General features: G+C 36.9%; 2 protein-coding genes across 2 annotated transcripts in view; one reads left to right on the top strand and one right to left on the bottom strand.

Moving 5' to 3' along the window:
* The first annotated feature begins 629 nt into the window (after positions 1-629).
* Positions 630-4643, top strand: LOC128678081 (cyclin-dependent kinases regulatory subunit-like). Its single transcript, XM_053759372.1, has 2 exons — positions 630-1069; positions 2531-4643. The coding sequence occupies exons 1-2, from the start codon at positions 1011-1013 to the stop codon at positions 2751-2753; spliced, it is 282 nt and encodes a 93-aa protein (XP_053615347.1). The 5' UTR covers positions 630-1010; the 3' UTR covers positions 2754-4643.
* Positions 4644-6119: 1476 nt separating this feature from the next.
* LOC128678469 (dystrophin, isoforms A/C/F/G/H-like) overlaps positions 6120-22960 on the bottom strand; it is a 455052-nt gene continuing 438211 nt past the window's right edge. The window contains exons 73-89 of the mRNA XM_053760046.2: positions 20593-20852; positions 20036-20194; positions 19515-19651; positions 18757-18875; positions 17990-18159; positions 17572-17653; positions 17123-17252; positions 16522-16735; positions 15510-15621; positions 14981-15101; positions 14310-14451; positions 13383-13553; positions 11707-11833; positions 10540-10668; positions 10053-10176; positions 9463-9552; positions 6120-8536 (exon numbers count right to left, since the gene is read on the bottom strand). Of these exons, the coding sequence (XP_053616021.1) occupies positions 8433-8536; positions 9463-9552; positions 10053-10176; positions 10540-10668; positions 11707-11833; positions 13383-13553; positions 14310-14451; positions 14981-15101; positions 15510-15621; positions 16522-16735; positions 17123-17252; positions 17572-17653; positions 17990-18159; positions 18757-18875; positions 19515-19651; positions 20036-20194; positions 20593-20852 (2391 nt within the window). The 3' untranslated portion in view covers positions 6120-8432. The remainder of the gene's footprint in view (positions 8537-9462; positions 9553-10052; positions 10177-10539; positions 10669-11706; positions 11834-13382; positions 13554-14309; positions 14452-14980; positions 15102-15509; positions 15622-16521; positions 16736-17122; positions 17253-17571; positions 17654-17989; positions 18160-18756; positions 18876-19514; positions 19652-20035; positions 20195-20592; positions 20853-22960) is intronic.

Here is a 22960-nt window from a genome sequence, read left to right as displayed (position 1 = left end):
TCAAGTTAACAAATCAATTTACTTTTTTGTATAATTTTAAAAATAAAATTTACATTTGGATTACATTCCTATAGAATACAAAACTATTTTATTACGAATACTGTCCATAAATATTCATGTTCGCTCTTCACAGAGCCATTAATATTAAATTGATCCACCGTGGGGTGCTGTGATTGGATAATGTGACCGATGTTTTATTGTAGGTTCGCATTTCCACTTGCGTAAGATTGTCTCCGTTTGTTATTGTTGTTGTAATGATTATCCGGATATAAATGTCGATAGAATTTTGTCACAGTTTTAATAATCAGTAATGTAGTTGGCTCTTGACTGCTTGGTACTCATATAATTATGGTTATCCAAGCTAAATATTCTGATATTGAAATACGACGAATAGTGGGTGCATGCCATTATCATTATTTCAGTCCTTTTCTGCCCATTGCTGAGCATAGATCGCTCTTCTTTAGGTATGCCAAGCTTCTCTATCTTATGCTAACTTAATTTACGTGCATCTTCTTGATCGATACCCGACACATCAAAATACAAAATATTTTTTGTGTTTTGTGAACGCGTCCATACGCCATAGTTCAATTTTATTTTGACATTGACACAATGTTGACGTTCCCTCCACACAAAAGTAGATACATTTTGAAACATGTATTTTTAAAATTTTGTTTTCTTTTCACGGTATTTAAACATATACTTACTATATTTAATTCTGATAGAAAAATGTGTATCTAAAATAATATCCAAGATTGATAAATTCTTTTTATCTATGATACCTATTTTGTTATGGAATTGAGTTTAGAATAAATAGTTTTACAAACTTTATATAAAGTGTTCAATGTTCAGGTTACGAACGAAGTTATCGTTTTCTGAACTGTCACTTGTCAACTGATTCGAATTTTTTCGGGTTCTTCGAAAAATATATCAAATTATTTTATTTCTGCTGTTGTTGTGGGTGGAACTAGATTACTAGCTTTAAAAAGCAGGTTGACTAATATTCTTTCGAAATGCCTGTTGATCAGATACAGTATTCTGAAAGATACACTGATGACGTCTACGAATACAGGTGAGCATATTGTGTCGTATTTCTTATTCAGATTCGTGATTTTTGTGTTATAATATTATGTTTTAACTAACATAAGCTATTGCAATAATACAAATGTATTTCTGGCTGGAATTCAACACGTATCACTGTGAATCAATGTGATTTTGCCGTGCATTAGGGTTAAGTTCGAAAAAACATTTTGTTTCAAAACGCCGTTAATCCTAACTTAATGTTATAAAAGCAAAAGTAAGTTTGTTATTTGTTACGCGTTACCTGCTCATCCAATCTTCTTGAAATGTAGCATACATGTAGTGTGAAGTATGGAGAAGGATACCAACCTACCTACCTTTTGTCCCGGAAAAATAAATCTTCCCGTAGGAAACTCATGCGGACGAAGCCGCGGGTAAAATGAAGTTTATTAATATCAGCCTGAATGTAAAACCAGTATGAATAGAAAGAAAGATGAGTGAAATGACAAGAGACTGAACAAAAAAAGTCACTAGATAAGTACCTACTGTTAAAGATATTTGTTGCTTATCTAAACATACATTTCTTTATACACAATCATTTGCTCTGATTTTATTAATCCTTGTCTTTGATCCATTGTTGTAATAATTGTAAGAAATACTACCTTTTGTAAAAGGTTTTTATTTGACACAATCCATCTTTTGAAATTAGCTGTACACCAGCTACTGATATGACAAATTATGCAAAAATTAGTTTAATGTACTATAATCAGCTCTATAAGTGTGTGATGGAACATCACATTCCAAATAAGGTTGATCAGGCCATTTGGAGCATGGAAGATGATGACTGTCAGAGAGCATTCCTGGTTGTTTCAACAGCCATATAACATTGGGTCTACTTTTCTACATTTTATTCTCCACTAAATACTGCATCAATAGATTTTCATAACATATTCATATTCATTAATTTACATTAACACATTGTGAAGAATAAATATATTAGGACAAATCACACAGATTGAGCTAGCACCAAAGTAAGTTTGAGACTTATGTTATGGGATACTAACTCAACAATACTATATTTTATAACAAATACATATATAGATAAACATCCAAGACTTGGGCCAATCAGAAAAAGATCATTTTCCATCATGACCTGACCGGGGATCGAACCCAGCACCTCTCAGTTTAGAGGCAACAGTTTTACCACTGCACCACCGAGGTTGTCAAAAAGAAGAAATCTATCAGTCAACAATTAACAAATTTCTAAGTTATCTTGGTACTTAATGACCCTACCATCACAATGACACTATATTGGTATTATATTTGAGATTTTTAAATATTGTAATTCTATCTGATCAGCTAATTTGTATAAGGACAAAAATTTTTGTGATTAACAATGTTTTATATGGAAACCAATTCAATTTCACCATCCAAATATGCTCATAAAATATGTAAGTATAGCAAAAAATCAGAATAACAACACATTTTTACATCTTTTGTTGATTGTTTTCAGGCATGTAATATTACCACCAGATATTGCCCGTCTAGTGCCCAAGTCTCATCTAATGACGGAAACGGAATGGAGGAACCTCGGCGTCCAGCAGAGTCCTGGCTGGCTACACTTCATGGTGCACAACCCTGAGCCCCATGTGTTGCTGTTCAGGAGACCACGGACGGACAAACAGCCAACTGTGAACGGGTTAGATGCAACAACGAATAACGCTGTTAAAGTATGATTGACATATAAGGTAGATATTACATTTATTTTATGTTAAGTTTTGCACAGAATGATATACAAATTATTTTATTTCGTCTCGGGTATCATAATATCAGGTTTCTTGTGTTAAGGTTCACAAAATGTTAATTTGTTTAAAGGAAATGCAAATTTTTTTCAAACAACAAATGGGGGCTTACTATCATCTCTTAACGCGATCCACTGTACGACCTAAACTGACCTGCATCGCAAATTCGTACCATCGACTTAATTTTTTGTATGAATGCGATTCATTTTAGGTTCTTAAATTGAACTGAGTTGCATTGGAATTGTTCTGTAAAAGTTGATGGCAGGCCTGTGTGTGCCCACTGTGCCTGTGGCAGCTGTGGCTTTCAAACTATAACAAGTAGTTTAAAATATTGCGAGTTGAAAATGAATTTTGAAAAAACTAAGTAAATTATATATAGGCTTATCTTGTGCTTTAAAATATTGCCTCATTACCTTGTTACTCCAGATATATATATATATGTACTAATGATGTTTAGGAGTTTTTGATTCAGACTCACATACATACCTCTTATTTTGCTTATAACTGGAGGCATATATTGGAACTTTGAAATCAGTACACATTTTGTGTAATTTAATCAAAAATGCTATGTGCCTTTTTTACTAAAATGTATATATTAAGATAGGAAAATGCATATTTTCATTTTTTATATCACCATGAGATATATAGTTTAATCTAATAATTACTTGTGGTTATTTATATAATCTAGCTGTACGCCACAGTGTCTATCATTAGTTGTAAATATTTAAACATGTCTTTAATTTGACAAACATTAGCTCCATCTACTTATTAGCGCTATTGGCTATCAGATATCTTGACCAAATCCTACGGGAATCACGTACTTTCGCATTAAAAAGTACCTAGTGTTAATCCAGGGTATCAGTAACCTAATTACCAAATTTCATCATTATTGACTCAGCGGTTTTAGCGTGAAGAAGTAACAAACTTGCAAACAATATTAGTGCGTTAGTGGAATATAGTTATGATATCATTTAATTTAGAATGTGACGTGAAAAAGTGCCTATGAAGGCCTAATATCTGAATAAATGATTTGATTTTGATTTGTTATAATATAGCAAATAGCATTCTGGGACGTCTTCCATCTTTCCGGGAGCTCTATTTGGGGGCGCAAGTTAACTGGTAGCCTTAGTTGGGAGATCTTTGAATAACTCACTAATGTCATCTAATGTCTATGTCTAATGTGATGTAGAGTTAATATCTGTTTTCTTAATTTATTCTGTAACAACATAATCATAGAATTTTCAAAGCTTGAAAAAACCTGTTTTAGTTAATGAAATATATTTTACTTTTCAATTTTTGACATTGAGGGAATGACAATATTATTACCTATATGAAATATGTTTCATAAAATTAAGCGTGTAAAATATATATAGGAGTTTATTCATAAATATTTATTATAAAAGTCTGTTGCGTTTGCATAGCTAAACCGATTGATTAAATTTGGTATGCTTAGTTTACGGTGAGAGTTATAACTTATATATTAGTTACATATTTTTTATATTACTATTTCTAGACACCACAAATAAAGGGTGAAACTTTGTATGATAAAACCCTCTCCATAAATATCGCGGGTGAAGCTGCGGGCAACAGTTAAAATAACATAACTCTGTTATTCATAAAAAAGTCAAAGCATACTTTAAGCTTTAAAATGTTTTGTTACTATCACACTTTATAATATTTAACAATGAGACAAAACATACTAAAGTATTTTCTATGAATAAGATGGATAGTTAGGTGCCTAGAAAGCTTTCTGCGATATATAAGACTAATATAATAGCTGCTAAGTATTTGTTATTCTGTTGAATGATTAAAAGTTAAGCAATATTTTTTTCTTATTTTTAGGCTTAGATTACAGAATTACTAGATTACGTATTTGACGACACAAGTGCCGAGCTAAGTGTGTCCAAAACTCACTCCCCGCTCCCACCTCACTTACCCACAAAATTTACCCCAAAAGTAATTATTCTTTGAAAAAAATGTCTACTTATAGTACACATATATAATAGATATGTCACATATGACGTATTAAAATGCATTTTAATTTCGAACCTATTTCACATATTTTAAATAAATACTATTATCAAATAATTACTTTTGGGGTAAATTTTGCGGGTGAGTGAGGTGTGTGCGGGGAGTATTATGAATGAGCTTTAGATAGATAACGAATAAAAATCATCAAAAACAATGAGTCCCTCACCACTTTCAGATTGAAAGACACTTTTCTACAAATAGTATACATTCGACCATGTTCATTCCAAGTCTATTTTGAGTGTGTGTGTTTAAACACACACACTCAACGTATTCTACTCAGCCGGGTTCGCTGCGCCATGTTTTGAACAGAACATTTGTTCAAAAACAAAAAGGGGCGTGGCCGAACGTGTTTTACAATGATAAAATTATGTTTTTGAACAATGTTCTGTTCAAAACATTGCGCAGCGGCCTTGAGACATGCTCAATGGCAAAATCGAATTTAATGCCGGCTATTCAAATGAGTTTCTTTCGGCATTTCTTCTCAGCAGTGGTCGTTCCGAAATGCCAGTAGTTTGTAGCTTGTGAGAAATAACTATAAATATAAAAATTGACGAGAAAAAGTGCCTGTGAAGGTCTAATTTCTGAATAAATGATTTGAATTTGAATTTGCTATATATCATCGCGATACAGTTCGCCGAACTAGAAAAGCTTAGGCGATTTCGGTATACATATTCGCGTCGGCATCAGTCAGAGTCAAGAGTTCGGTGATAGTAGTAGCCGGCATAAAAAGCAAACTATATTTTTGGTAGGGTGCAATAATGAAACAATTTGGTACTATGCTAAATGTTTATTTGGATTTCATTAACTTGTAATAAAACATTATAAACACAGTAAAATATACAAATAAATGCTGAAGTAGTAATATTTTATAGTTGCCAATAATTAAAAGAGAAATTTCGAAACAAATCTACCCATATACTACTAAATAAAGAAATAAAATTATTAACAATATATTAGTGTAAATTTAATTGATTTCCTTTCGTTAAAATAATATAACTTGTGCCTTTTTCTTATATACTATATATTAGCCAAATTAATAATAAAATATTAAGTAAATATCGCTTTTCGACTGAAACTTTAAAAGTGTTGCCAGTAAAAATTATACTTTCGTCGCAACACGCAAGTTCCAGATACTGCGACAAAATATATATATATATATATATATATATATATATATATATATATATATATATATATATATATATATATATATATATATATATATATATATATATATATATATATATATATATATATATATATATATATATATATATATATATATATATATATATATATATATACTGCCGCGAAGCGCTTATAATGCGGTTAATGACATCCTCAATCTAATCAATCTTAATTTTATGGTAGTTTATTACTTCTTTCTATTATTGAATTGGTATTAAAAATGCATTGTTGTATTAATTTTGTTTGATTTAAACCGACATGTATCAAAACCGCATTCTGAGCGCGTCGCAACTGCAAACCCATGATATGGTTAAATCGGAAGTCCTTATTCGTAAAGTTAGCGTCAACAGATTACTTAACATTCGTATAAAAGTCTCTCCAATATATCTTATCTAAAAAGGTAGGCAGCATCTTATAGTAGACACACGTTATAAATGTTAGAAATATCAGAATAGGACATAAAAACCGTCCGTCCAATATCATTCTAAGTATACACGTGTCTTCATGCCGATTTAATAGTGAAAAAGTTTATGGATACATGTCTTTATAGTCACTAAGAAGATTGTCTACTACATTCAGGGTTGCCGGAAAAAAAAAATGCAGTTTTAATATTACAACACTACGTTAAAAATAACAAAATTGCTATAAAATTAACAACGATTGCAGCTCCCATTATTTTTAATGTTTTGGCAAAAAAAACTACTATATTTTCTACTATTGTTTATTACTGGCAACCCTGACAGTCAGAAACAGGAGACAGAAGGAAAGGAAACGTCACTACGTTGCGTAGAAGTAGCATGATTAGTTATATTTCTCTAACAATACACTTTCGATAACTCGATAATAATTATAACATACACAAACATGCACAGATAACCATAGACCTCAAAAATACGAAGCCTTGTCACATTGGAAAGAACAGTCAAGCCTAAATGCGTTCATTTTCTAACCGCCTTAAAAAAGGAGATTCTCAATTCGTCGCAATTAGATACATATTAATTTTAGGTATATCCGTTAATAATGGTATACACAATCATGAGTATGTTGTTTTCTATAATCATTTATCATTTAATTAATATGGGAATTTGTTTATTTATTCTTTACAACATTCAAAAAAATTTGCCGTATTACGTTGGCCATAGAGGAGTTCCCTAAACAACTATTGTCTTTCAATTCAGTCACTATTGGGTGTTTCTCAGAGCGTTTTGAACGATGCGGCCATACAAGAATGCGTATTTCAACTTTCAATTCGATACCGCAATGACAAGGCAATATTTTCGAAAAATCTATGCAATAACATGCTTGATATTGATTTGGCTACCACTACTCTACTTGCGAACTGTAACGAACCCACTCTAACTACTGCCGTCTGGCATACATTGTAGAATAACTAGAACAGTACATTTCCCACTAAGACGAGCCCGCTAATGCGATACAAACACGGGTTACACCAGTTAAAAAACGTCTCAAAACAGATTTAAAGCTAATTGTGATACTATTAAAGCTTTCTGCTCCTTGTTCGTAAGCTGCTAACACATTCACAGTTTCATATTTCAACGTTGTAAACGTTTTTTTTTTTTTTTCAATTAAAAATATACTGAATTTCTTTAAAATTGCACACTTCCTGTGAATCTATGAATGTGTCATATCTTGGTTAACTAAAACAAAATGGTCGACGCGTTTTTTCGTGAGTTTTATACACGTGCTCATATTATACACAGCATAAAATGATATGGGAAATTTACAAGACGTGATATGATAGAGCAATGGAGATTGTACTAATAAGATATGTACTTAAACGATTAATAAGTTTTTATCATCGACAAAATTTTGGTACAATTTTTAAATATAAATGCTCGTTAGTTGTCTTTTTCGTTGATTATTAATTCGTTCTGGCAACACTGTCGGGGCTTTCTTGACATTGGAAGAAAAGTGTTGCCCGCAAGAAAAAATAAATGAGAAATAGTAGAAAATAGAATGACTCATTCACGATACGTACTGCAACCATGGCATTCCCTTATTTATACAATAAGCGTTGCATACGATAATCGTCTGTACCGATAGCTACCCAGAACTTAACCTAAATCAGGCTAATTCTATAGCTATATCAGGCTTCCAATAAAAGTTCCCATAACCTGAAAGCCTGTGATTAGAAATGACAATGGATTAAGAGCCCTTGTATAATAAGGTACTTATAATACAGCGTGCAGGATTGTTAGTGATGAGTCGAAAATTAGTAAAAAAAACACCAATCGCTGTGATACTGTCAATTGACGCAACACTTTTAACGCAGTCGTTAATATCGGAGACAATACGAAAGCGAGTGATGCTAAATCGAAATCTTTGGTGTCGACAGTGTTGCTAGAGCGCTGCATTGGGTTGTCGGGTGTGACGTCACTCGGTGGAGGCCGTCTTCCCGTTGGTGTAGTGCGGGGGAGACGTCTGCTGCTCCTCCGTCATTACCGACACTAGCTCCTCCACGGCGCGGCCTAGGTCGTCTGGAAAGAGGGTCATATTATTAGATTTCTTGTTTCTCATTCTTCATCTTCGGATTTTTTAAAGGAAGATATAAATTTGTTATGTCTAATGTTGGTTTATTGGTTATGAATGTCTGCTGTTTCGGTAGTTCCCTTCGTCCTGATAAAAAATGAAGTCCTTAGACTTCATTTTTTAAACAAAACCGATCCCTAAAACTATTCTTATCGTTTTGGAATGTATAAAAATTATATCAGTTAAAATTTTTTTTTGCATTGTGTCATCATTAATCAATTGTTTTATTTCAGACAAAAATTAGGTAGTATTATATACTTGTGTGAAATCCAAAGGTGAATCTCGAATAACACTCTGTGCGGTATCTTACCTCAAGGTATACGTCCTGTTAGGTTTGCAAAACAGAAAACACGCGTATTAGAATTTGGTTCTAACAACGAAGATACTCCGAACATGCCCAAACCATGCAAATGTACGACTACAAAAATGAAGACTATTTTATCTAAAAATATATATATTAAAAAAAACTTATATTAATTGGTGATCTATCAGAAGAATCTGCAGAATTGCAAATATTACTTGTAACTAAAAACAGTGATATAAGATCTTATAAAAAAAAACTGCTCCACAGAGCTATAAACTGTAGTAGTAGTAACACTTTACTCACTGTAGAACAGTGTTTATTGTGCTAATCGCTCAAACAAACAATACAATAATCCTTGCTGAAAAATGTTAAACCAAAACAGTGCAACGCCAAACCACACAAACTGACACTGGCCACTTGAAAAAAAAAACTCAAAACAGTGCAATACTCTAAACAACACAAAAAATGCTGGCCGCTAGAAAAAAAAAAGTAAAAAGAAAACTACACAGCAAATGTTGGCTATTTGAAAAAAGAATTAAAAAGGAATTAACGTCAGTCCATCGATCTGACCTGCGCAGTGCATGAGCGAGTGCACGGAGTGCGGCGGCGGCGGCGGCCGCTCCAGCTCGCGCTCGCCCGCCGCCCAGCGACCGCCGCCATCTTGGTTTACAACATTATCCCTTATTTCTATACTTATATTATAGTACAGGATCTAGGACTATGCCTGTGAAATCCCCTTTGGATGCACAAGGAAATAACATTCACACATTCAGATGTAGAACGTTATAACTCGTGGTATCCTCTTTATTGTCTTATGTATGGAATTTCATATTGTATCGAAAATGTCATATCTCTTTTGCTTGCCTGTTTTAATATAACTTTAACTAAATAGAAATTTCAATAGTATGAACTGCGTTGGCCCTAGGATCGTACCTTGAGGAACTCTTTGAGCAAATCCATCATATATGATAATTACGTGCCCCAAGATTGTTTACAATAGAAAAGTACTAGCAACAGGGGACTTATCCCACGGAGGGATCTCTTCCAGTCAACCGGCAGGCAAAGTATTCTCAACTCTATATAAGTTGCCGTTTATACTTTTTCGTAATTTAACTAACCCAAAGCAAGTAAAATCGGCAAAAAAAAGTTGATAAACTTACTCGTTTGCGAGTCGTGGTAGAGTCCGTTGTGCATTTTGGCGGGAGAGTCGGTGGCGAGCTGCGACGCCGTCACCGAGCGCGTCTGCAGCGTGCCCGAGCGCGGCGGCGGGGAGCCCGCCGTCGGCTGCGGATTCATTATTTTAGTGGGCAGCCACTTGTGTAATCCATACTTCTATATCTATACTAGGTATATTATCATTATATAAACAGGTAAGCGTTTGTGAGTTTGTATGTTTGAGGCGGAATATCCGAAACTACCGAACTGATTTCAAAAATTCTTTCACCATTAGAAAGGTGCATTTTATCTATGATTGCTATAGCCCCGGGCAACACCTAGTCATTAATAAATTTAAATGAATCAAGTCATTTAACACATCTCTAAGATTCATTGATAAGCAAATCTCTAAGATATCGACAGCTTTCTCTCTCTACGGTTGTTTTTTTTTTTTGTTTCACATACAAAAATGTTGTATGTGTGAGTGGTCACCTCGTCGAGCAGGCGCCGCAGCCGCTGCAGCTGCGCCTCGAGCTGCCGGTTGTGCTCCTCCAGGATCTGCATGCGCGCCTCCAGCCGCCCCTTGTGCTGCCGCAACAGCTTCGCTTCGGCCATCATGTCCTGACAAATGATTAGCTTTCATATTTGTTTCATTCATTTCATCAACATGCCCCGCATGAGCCTCTATGGCGCGGTAATAGCGGCGAGTTTGCTAAGAATTTGGGTAGCTTGATGTGCTGTTGACTGTACATGATAAGACCAATACTGTTTAAATGAGTTTCTTTCGAAATTTCTTCTTAGTCATTCGCGAAATTCCAGTAGTTTGTAGCTTTTTTTGAAAAATACTATATAATTTAAAATTTGACGTGACGTGAAATAGTGCTTTTGATGGTCTAATTTCTGAATAAATTTAATGGCTTAAACTTTGCCATTCATTACCAAAAAATTAATAAAAAATATCCGCAACACGCTTCGGCAATGAAAAGACAGGAAAACTTGTCAATACTAAACATTTGCAACGTCCGCAAGAAGCTTCATCAAAAATATTCTAAAAGTCCGCCACTATAGTACCCGTCTCAATACTAGCCGCATTACCATGCTGAATCGCTGTGTAAATGTTCTGAGCCAGATACGCAAATGAATCAAATGAATTTCAATTTTGCCATTCGGAAAAGTCTTCTACATATCTACTCTATGGCTATGTTGCGAGATATGCAACGAGACACAAAGTTGGTAGATGTCTCATTTTATTTTACTTTGTACTATCTTATTACATGGAATGAAACACACAACAACTTTCTTCGCATTATTAACGGAGTGGTTTGCCATTGCCTTCTCCATTTCACACACAAGTTAATTTAATCAACCAGTGTGCAGGTTTCCTCACGATGTTTTCCTTCACCGGAAGCAAGTGGTGGATGAAAACTACAATACATGAGTCAGATTGGTATACAAACTCATGTGGCACGAGCAGGACTCGAACCTGGGACCTTTCGATCCACAGGCGGGTGTCTTAACCATTACACCACCACCGCTTCTAACATTATCTAAAATCTGTGAGCTATCACTGTGGCGTAGCTTCACATCTATCTAATCTATATCATGTGGCGCATTCTCAAATATTTCAAAAAGGTCTATAATCAATAAATCACAATTTACCTGATCAACAGGAGCGTTCCTGTTCTCATTGACGTTGAGCTGCTCCTCAGGAGTAGATCCCGGCGTCTGTTTTGCCTTCAGTCGCTCGTACTCGGCTTGGAGACTCGCGTTCTCTTCTTCCAACTCTCTGGAATTTCCAAAATCGACACATGTTATATATTTTACCCAGCATACTCGTGTCGCTTTCAATATAATTTGATAAAAAATTATACATAAATTTATATTTAAAAAATGGTAAGCCCTTCTGGCATAATAGGGACCAACAACTGTTTGAATGAGTTCTTTTCGGCATTTCTTCCCAGCAGTGGTCGTTCCGAAATGCTAGTAGTTTGTAGCTTTGGTAAATATCATATAATTTAGAATATGACGTGAAAAACTGCCTGTAAAGGCCTAATTTCTGAATAAATGTTTTGATTTTGATTTTACAACTATGAGAGGAGTCACAAGGGCTTACACAGTCTTAGCACATTCATTGGTAAGTGAACAAGAACAAAAACATTTTTTTTTCTTCAGTAATACAACAAGTACCGACATGGTAAGTACACACAAAGTACATGGTCCAAAGGTAATAATAGTATGAATATCATGATTTTATAATATATATTTTTTCCCAGCTATGTAACAAATTCCATGTTTTTAAACGTATCTTCATAGTCGTATTCCTCATGGCTGAGGGTCGTGATCATTACGTGGAATGAAACAAACACAATATCTTTCTTGGCATTATTAATGGAGTGGTTTGAATGAAAATGGAAAGGTAACAAATAAATAAATAAATATATTAGGACAAATCACACAGATTGAGCTAGCCCCAAAGTAAGTTCAAGACTTGTGTTATGGGATACTAACTCAACGATACTATATTTTATAACAAATACATATATAGATAAACATCCAAGACCCGGGCCAATCAGAAAAAGATCATTTTCCATCATGACCCGACCAGGAATCGAACCCGGGACCTCTCGGTTCAGTGGCAAGAACTTTACCACTGCGCCATTGAGGTCGTCAAATTGAGGTTTGCCATTGCCTTCTACATTTCACACACAAGTTAATAATAATCACTCAGTGTGCAGGTTCCCTCACGATGTTTTCCGTCACCTGAAGCAAGTGGTGGTCGATGAAAACAAATATATGAGTCAGATTTGTATACAAACTCATGTCGCACGAGTAGGATTCGAACCTAGGACCTTACGATCCATAGGCGGGCGTCTTAATCATTACACCACCACCGCTTCTATGCGAAACGTATACGACCAAACAAAATACTATGAGATCCACCAGTTTTACTCGGCACACCTGTTTACGAGTTGACTGTATATTATTCGCTTGAGATGCTTCGCTCCCGTGCGTATCTCGGGATAAAAAGTACACTACTTTAGGTAATATTCTATCCGTATACCCATAACAATCCGTCCAGTAGATTTTGCGTGAAAGAGTATAAACATATACATAATACTAGTTTATCATTTATAATACTAATTTTTGCGTGCGAATCTTCAACGGGATCATTCATTTTTCTGGGATGAAAGGTAGTATGTCATGTATGTATGTCATGTAGTTTTAAGTATGGAGAAGGACAACTTTATCCTATAAAAATAACTGTTTCCGTAGAAAAATACGAGCCGCGTGCATAAGCTAGTTTATGATATTAGTTATGATTCTGGTGTGGGAACCTGATCATGGCCTCGAGCTCGTGGCGCTGCTCGCGGTGTATGATGGACACGACCTGCACCGGCGACCGCGGCGCGTCGTCCTCCCCGTCCTCCCCGCCGCCCTCCCCGACCTCCCCGCCCTCCCCGCTCAGCGACTGGCAGTACTGCGCGATCAGCTGGTGCTCCTCGTCGCTGTGGAATTACGTTTTAGAGATTCAGGATCGTTAAATGATATTGTATAACGATCACAGTCGTATTCCTCATGGCTGAGGGTCGGAATTAAACACATATAACAACTTTCTTGGCATTAGCAATGGAGTGGTTTGCCATTGCCTTCTCCATTTCACACACAAGTTAATAATCAACCAGTGTGCAGGTTTCCTCGTGATGTTTTCCTTCACCGGAAGCAAGTGGTGGCCGATGAAACTATTACACATGAGTCAGATTAGTATACAAACTCATATGGCACGAGTAGGATTCGAACCTAAGACCTTTTGACCCACAGACGGGCGTCTTAACCATTACGCCACCGCCGCTTCCAGATTGTAACGATACAGCTGGATTATTACACGAAAAATTTGGTTGAAAGTCAATTTTCAAAAAGTATGTAAAATAAAAACAAACTCAAAAATGGATTTGTTATAGGTATATTATGTCATACATACTTTTTAATTTGTTTTTGAAAATCATAGTGAGATGAAAAATTCTGGAATCTACCGGGAATTGAACCCACGCCCCTGTCAATCCGGGACAGTGCTCTTAACCAAAATTTTATAACAACATTTATTTATTTTAAGTTTTACTTTTATTTTAAGTAATACATAAATATCAAACATAGCGTTCCTTGGGAATATTTTAGCAAGTTGTGACGTCACTTTGGCTAGATCCTTTACGCGACGTATCGATTATTTTTTAACATCCTGTATAGTGGTATAGGTATGTAAGTACCTGTCGCTAGTGTCGGGTTTGGCCTGCCTCTCCACCTGCGCCAGTCTGGTGGCGTACAGCTCCAGGCGCGAGTGCATGTCCTCCGTGCCCGCGACTGCGCCCGCGTGCTGCGGCGACGGCGCCGGCGACTCCAGCGCGTCGCCTGTCGCACATATCATACATTGTTATCGGGAGACGTTTGGGAAACACAGTGGGAAAATGTTGTGCTAATTAAAATTACATTTTTGATACAAGCTTTTATTGTCGTCAGAGAGATCTTATGCCATTTAACGCCTGACAAAAAATCCATTCATGCTGTAAACGATTGAGGAGTTCCTTCGTTTGGAGTATATACAATATTACCTTTTAGTTATTACTAATACTTCTGCAAATATTACACTTGTGTTCTTCGATTGTTTTTCATCAAAAGTTTGATAAATCAATTTCACTTCTTTTTATTTTATTTTTTTACTTAACGCATTTTAGACTTACAATTACGTCTTCATCACGCCATCTTGAAAATCTATCTCTGTCCCTCTCACGCCTATGCATTCGTCCCTTTCCTATACCAAACTTCCATCTCTTTCATACATACTATCTCGCATATACACCATCTCATTCTTACAGTGTTACAATCCCACGTAAATATGATAAAGCACATATTATATATATATATATATATATATATATACCTTCGAGAACCGTCTGCACCGGCAGGTAGCCGACTCTGGGATGTTTCTTGAAGTATCTCGCCGACTTGAATTTGTTGCGTAGAGCTCGTGTGAAGTCGCGGACGTCTTCTCCCGACGTTGTCTGTGAAAAAGAATTAGTTTTCCATCTCTTTCTCTCATAGGTGACCCACACTTGGTATCGAAAAGGCTGTAGTGAACATCGTTGTGTCGTTCTACTTTAAATCTATTTAAAGAGATCAATAACTGATATAAATGTTATTAAAATTTAAATGATTTCTTTAATTATAGACTCAAATAGAATTTAGACCAAGTATAAATTATTACTTTTTAATTTTAGTGTTATTGTAGTGGATAGCATTCTCCTTCTTGCATACTTATATATAGCAAATAAATTCTTTCTTTCTTTCACCTGCAGCGCAACAAACTTAACAGTGGGAATAGGAACTGAGACCTTTCGGCTCACAATCGTCTTAACCACTGGACTACTACGGCTTCTGTTGATAGAATAATAAATTGGTCAATATCTCACCGCCGTGCAGTACTCCTGCATCGGATGCGTGAGCTTGTGGTTCTTGGCTTTACGGCCGCTGAAGAAGCACTTCTGGCACATGTCAAAGTTGAAGCATTTGAGGCAACGGTATCTGTGGAATGAAAAAAGTTGTTACACGCATAGTTTTCATATTTGCCCGTAGCCTAATAAAATGCACGCTCTGTCAATGACTGCTTTTTTTTAATATCAAAGAAAATACTTAATCTAATACAACTTCAACAGAAGTCGTTACTAGTCATATTTTGTCATGGAATTAGTACGTACTTGTATGAAGCACTTACTAAATCCACGTATTTTGTAGGCCTGATGGTGAAGAATGAATGAATGATTTATTTGAACAAATCAACGTACACAAGCAAGCAGCAAAAATAAAATAAAATTTAAAACTAATATTAAGCAGGTGTGCGCCGCTGCAATTCAAAAAGGCTCAGAGATTTTCTTTGCTCACGACTGAGATGAGCAAAGCACTGGTTTTCTGCTATAACCTGACAGTTAACCAACTCAGTATTTCCACGAGCTTAGTATACATCAACAGTATAGCGACCTACGTACAATTTTGTATTAGTAGTTTTGTTCTAACATTTTACTTGGGGCAAAAATAATTTTTTTGTACGTATGTATGTTTGTAACGCGATAAATTTCGAACCGTTGGTCCAATTTGATGAAATTTAAAAGGTATGTAGGTACGATAATAGAATTTTTAAGCTCGTCGGGTATCAAAATCAGCTCGGTCGTTTTTGAAATATTCATAATTTATTGTGTTCGCGAGGTCAAAGTTCGCGGCGATCATGCCCGACCGGGGATCGAACCCGGGATTCAGAGGCAAGCACTTTATCATTGCGCCATATGTGCTGCCATTAAGTTTAACACTACACAGTTTATATGGTAAACAATGTGTACAAATTATATGCTACGAGAGAGTGGAATCTCCTGGCACAAGCAAATTATTGCTAAAATGGAGGTTCCCACAAAAAATAAATGAGATTTAGACCTGAATCCGACAATGGGATAGTCCTTGCAGATGTTGCACTTGGCCTGGTGCCGCGCGGGCTCAGCGGCCGCCAGCCGCTGCAGCACGGGCAGCCACACCATGGACTGCGGCTCGCGCTGCAGCCACTGCAGGAACTGCCACGCCTCGATGTGCTGCAGCTGACCTGAGCCGTCCCGCTCTAGCGTCTTCTCTTTTGTGTCCTCTTTCTCTTTTTCTGATAAGGGAGTTCAGTCATTTCAAAGTGAATGTGTGGTGAAGACGCTATCAGAATTTTCAGTGTCATGGAACTGATCTCAAAATTTTGCTGAACTCACATGGTCTTGTCTCAAAATAAAATATTTTTCGAGGCCAATGATAATTGATTCAATTTTCCACTGACCCTTTTCAAGTGCTTTTGAAGTGCTTTTCCCTACTATTCAAATAAGTTTCCATACTATTTCAACGAAATAAACGTATATAATTGTGATTAGTGATTTGTTTACAAACAACAAATTATGTTACATAGTACAAGGATAAAGTTCCTCTCGTACATAATGGTCCTTCGAGCCGGATTGACATCAGCGTAATCAAGAGATAACATGTAAATCTGATAGTAACTCACCAATAGACTTCCTGTCGAGCGTGGCGGCCTTGCCGTCCTTGAGGGCGGAGGCCTGCTCGAAGCAGCTGCGGACCGAGGGCTCGATGTTGGAGCCGCCGAATGCTGCCACCTCGCCTAGTTGTCTCGGAACCTGGGAATATCACTCAAAGTTAATCAACATTTTCTATCTTTTACACGTTCCCGGTTGCGTTTTGGGCTGTGACGTTGTGAAGCCGGAAAAAATAACAGTGAATGCTATTGTTGACTATAAAAACCTAGGTTATGTGTCCCTTCATCGCCTCGTACGACATCCACATGAGATTCTAGAGTGGAAATATATTAAATGCAAAGAAACTTATGAAATTATGTATATGACGAGTATTTTAGCGTTGGCAAACAGTGAAAAATACTTAATTCAAAAACTCTGTAGGTTGTAGTTACTCTGTAATGTAATTTATTTTGAAAATTACCTGAATACAGTCGTGTAGAAGCAGTCCGAGTTTTCTTTGGTCGGCGCGACAGGATGGGTCAGCAATTAATCTAAACAGATATCTGAAAACAAAAGAGAAGTCACTTGTGTATATCAATCTGACTAATGTGCAGTAGTTTTCATAGACTACCACTTTTTGCCGATGAAGGAAAACATCTTGAGGAAACCTGCACACTGGTGGACAATTTAGTTCACCAGTGTGTACACGACTACCTGCCGCTAGATGATGATGGGTAGTCGTAAAAGTCAGATGTCAGATGCCTTTAGGCGACTCGAATAAAATCCGACACCAGTGTTAGCGATAACACACTCGATATGATGACGGCGAGTAAATTTGACGTCAATAGTGACGTCAATCGTTGAATGAAGAATTTTGACTATAAAAATAACAGACATACCTATACTTCTCCTCCAAGTGTCCCTTGCACAGCAACACGAGCCCGACCTTGAAGCTCAGCACTCGGATCTGTCCAGTTCTCTGGCTGTCGTACACGTTGAGCAACCAGTTGATAGACAGGTCCAGGCACAGCGGCACGTTGACTAGGCTTGGGTTTTCTGCTGCTATCACCTGGGAAATACATAGTAAATATATAATTTCACATTTACTATACGTGACTGGTCTGGAGCACCTTTGAACTCTTCAAAAGGTTCTCCTTTTGTATCTTTCCATGTTCACGATGGGTTTCATATTTTCGTGTGCCAATAATTGAATCAGATCCTTACTTCTATTTTGATAAGCAAAATGAAACATACAGATCGATTATAGCAATGAAACATGCTTGACTTTATGTATCATCTTATTGTATGAGGGTGTGTCTTCATCTTACTCTTCAAGTAATGTAGATTATTATGCTTAGGTACCTTGCATAAGTCCTTAGTTAACGAAAATATTAGTTGTCCACGTGATTTCTGACTATTTTCAAATGTTCCGTGTTCAGATTTTCTTTATGCTACTAAGCAAGAGAACAGATGGGGAGTGATCACCGCGCCTGCACCACCAGGGGTATTACACGCGCGCGCGTTGTTAATATTTTCATGGCTTATTTGAAGAATGTTGTAGTCTTACAATTCCTCAATTAAAAGTAAAGATGTACCTTTATAGGATAAAAAACTATCTAACCAGAAATTACCAACACTTTTCTTGAAGTTATACCGTGCAACTAACCTCATACAAGCTGGTAAGCACTGTGATCATGTCCGGGATGTCGATGAGTCTGTCGTTCTGCGCTCGCAGCCCGTGGGAGTCGAACGCTTCCAGCGCCGCGGGCAGCTGCAGCATGTGCACTGGAAAGATGAAGCGGCGGTGGTGTAATGGTTAAGACGCCTGTGAATCGAAGGTCCCAGAACGAAAGGTTCGAATTCTACTCGTGCCACATGAGTTTGTATACCAATCTACCTCACGTATAATAGTTTTCAACGTCCACCACTTGCTTCCGCTGAAGGGAAACATCGTGAGGAAACCTGCACACTGGTGGACAATTTAGTTCACCAGTGTGTACGCGACTACCTGCCGCATGATGATGATGGGTAGTCGTAAAAGTCATGTCAGATGCCTTTAGGCGACTCGAATAAAATTTGACACCAGTGTTAGCGATAACACACTCGATATGTTGATGGCGAGTAAATTTGACGTCAATAGTGACGTCAATCGTTGAATGAAGAATTTTGACGCTGGTTGATTATCAACTTGTCTGTGAAATGGAGAAGGCAATGGCAAACCACTCCAATAATAGTGCCAAGAAAGTCGTTACGTGCTTTTCATTCCACGAAATGACCACGACCTTCAACCATGTGGAATAACGACTATGAGAAAGGATAGTGGTCAGATGACAACATAACGTACTTACTGCATATTTAGTTTAATCGTATGACATTTACATTTAAGCCAGTCGTTCATAAATAATCTTAGATTTAGGTACTCACTGCAAAGCGCCTTCTGTACTGTCCTCAGTTTGAGCGCGGTTCTGTACGCGGAGAAGCGGACCTCGTTGAGGTCGGCCAGCGAGTTCATCAGCTCGATCATCTTCGGGTGGTCCCAGTGGGTCGTCTCCAGCTCGTGACTGGCAAAACACAATAAATTCACTATACGTTGCAATTAGAATGCTCGACTCGATGAAGAAGAATTGTTTAATGTCATTGGAGCAGAATTTTGAAACGGTTTTGTTGAGTCCCATTAACTGTGAATTTGTTACCATGATAGTTTATGGACAGCCTCATGAATGGAAATCCTTCCAATTATTCCGTACGGAGCTCAGACTCGGTTTTTTACAAAAGCCAGGTATGGAGGGATAAATAAATAAAATACTAGCCACGAATACACTAGGGAACACTTGACGCGGCGCAACATATCGTTCGAGATCGACCATGTGCTATTTCACTCGAGGCATGAGATAGAGTGATATGTTTCGCGCCAAATGTATTCGTAGCTTAAAGAAGTGACATACTTGATGTAGTAAGGGACATTGGCAGGGGTGACGGCGCGCTCCCAGGGCCGGTCGACGGAGCCGGCGAGGAAGCCCTGCGCCGCGCCCGCGCCGCCGTCACGCGCTACGCCCGCCAGCTGCCGCGCGCGCTCCTCGCCGCCCGCGCACAGGGCTCCCACTCTGCAGTACACGTATTATAATAATACCTAACTCTCTCTCTCTCTCTCTCTCTCTCTCTCTCTATACGGGGTCAACGTTAAAAATGTACCACAAATAAACGTAATAATTTTGAAGAATCGGTTCAAAATCTAATAATTTACCTATTCAAATATTAAAACTTCATAGACACTTTTTCACGAAAAAAATTGTATTATATACTTAATAATTTCTCAAAAAGCTACAAAGTACTGGTTGTGGTTTTACGACCGGCCGCTTGCATGAACACACCACGTACAAAAGGAGGATATGGGATTATTCTAATATGGAACCACACGCCTCATCCATTCCTACTCAAATGCAAATAGTCTATTTTAATAGTTTGACTAAGCGTACAAACTAAAATCAAAAATGGCACAAACCTGGTGTTCAAATCATCAAGTCTTCCCAACAAATGTTCAGACAGCTGAATCTTGTCCCTGGTCATAGCCTGCGCCTGCGCATGGAGCTCGTCCGCCAGCCTCCTCAGGGGAGGTAGTTGCGCCCTGGCCCGGGACACAGCGTCGAGTTGTTGCCTCGCGTCTCTCGCGTCGCCCGGACCGCGCCATGATGCGCGCGCAGCCTCCGCGGCTTGGACTCTGCTGGTTAGCTCGTCTAGTGAGGTGGTGAAGGAGCGCACGCGCTGGAAAGAGATGAATTGTATTACAACTAACATGAGAAGTACTAGTTATAACATTGCAACTTTAATCTACTATTCCGTCGATAATCACGCTTCGTGAACATGTAATAGGAAAAATACAAAATCCTCGCTACTTTTCGATCGATTAAAATTGTTTTACAGTATAACGAATTAATAATATTATTATAATTTAACTTGATTCAATTGAATAAGTACATATGTAGGTATTCAAATTTGATAATTACAAATTTAATATACCTAAGTACTTAGTTTAGTCTTCTTAATGTGCAGCCTCAGCAATTAAACATTAATCGTAAAAGGGAAGCTAAAACATCGCTAAAGGAATTTTAAGCTACCTATGTAGGTAGGTATGTACCTAATAAGGTAAGTAGGAAGCTTAAAATTACTAGCTCAAAAATCTGTCGCCATGTTAATTAACTTATCCTGGCTGGAAATGAGTGCACGATATTAAAAAAAATTAATCAACCTCGTCAGCGGAACACTCAGAATTTGATACTCATTTATTTTGATGTTCTAAATTTAAACGACCACTCGTCCGGACAGAAGTGGACCTTTTCAAAATGTCCAACCTTTATTAAGATTTATTTATGCCTAGATAACTCATGCTCATAAAATATTGTAGTCTAAACGAGTGCCTTTTTGTACTTCAAGTCAAGAATTACTGTAAAAAAGGACGCGTTGGATTGACCTGTTATACAGATACCTGTAGAGATCTAATTAGTTTAAAATATTAGAGAAGAGGTACATGCAAGAAACACGTATGTAACTTGCCTGCTATTTAGGCTCTATAAGAAGAAGAAATAGGACACAAAGGGGCTTTTTAAAATGGAACAATGTTGGCCGTGAGCTTGAGTTTGTACGTCTAATTCTAAATCCCGTCGTGTGACCTTGTAAGGGCGGCCGGCCTTATCCGCCGTGTAAGGTTACACTAGCCTGACCACAGGACTACCATACGATGCTTACGTCACGTATGACTTTTGAATTATTAGGCTATCCTGTAATGTAAATATGTATGTAAGTTTGTAAATAAAATAATGAATTATTTTTCTTATAGATTTCCTATCAAATTTATAATACCTTTTGATTTGTTTACGTCTTCATCGTTGTCGTTTTATTTTATTTGCGAAATGTATAATAGCCATGCATATAAAGATAAGAATAACTTATTGGTACATTACATACATATTTTTGTAATGACTTTTCTTGTTAGGTGGTTTTAATATCACCATGTTTATACCCGTAGTCTTATAACGTTTTATCAAATACAAACAGATAAATATAAATAAACAAAATACATTTATTTATTTGATCAAAGATATAAATATTTTTGCATAAAGCCGATAAGCTAACATGATCGGTTTCGTCTCATTCTACTAATGAATAAAAAATGTGAGATCAAAATATAAGGTACTTTTTATATTTTATCCCGGTCGTAATCATGTAATAGTCAAATCACTCCAGGGATTATTATATCAATGCGGGATGGAAGCTCAGAGTAAAAGTCCAATTAGGCAGCACATTATATTTAAAAACTACCACACAGCAAAAAATGCGTCTTAGCGCTTCCGCCCGAAATCCGCTATCATCCTATTTCTACTTCCGTCCTTTTCACTCGTACATCCCTCTCTTTCACTCACTGCGTTCCATTTCCCACGTCAATGTTTTAAAATGGTCCCGAACAAATTTCAAATAAAATTACAGTTTTAATTATAAATCCATTTAATATTTAACGTGTAAAAAATACTATTGATCTTTTCTATATTGCCCAATTTCAAGCTCGGAATCTAGCTTTGTTAACCATTATAGTGGAATATTGGTTTGCGAAGTTATTCACCCTTTTTTTATCTATATGTTGTGGTTTTATGCCATTTAAAAAAAAAACCAGAATACATTTACAATCGCATTCATTTCCCTCCCTATTTTCCTTAGAGTCCCACATTTGCCAATTTCCTTAACAATATCAAGCAAGTATCGGTTTCCCGCGCGATCCGTCAGCCCGCCATCTTGAATTTTAAGGAGTTTGAAGATCTACTAGAATAAGAAGTGATGGCTTGGCACAGAGTTATAAGTTTTTCTACAAAAATGACATT

This window comes from Plodia interpunctella, chromosome 19 (genome assembly GCF_027563975.2).
Source record: "Plodia interpunctella isolate USDA-ARS_2022_Savannah chromosome 19, ilPloInte3.2, whole genome shotgun sequence".
NCBI classification, from domain to species: domain Eukaryota; kingdom Metazoa; phylum Arthropoda; class Insecta; order Lepidoptera; family Pyralidae; genus Plodia; species Plodia interpunctella.
This window is presented reverse-complemented; position numbering and strand designations above follow the sequence as displayed.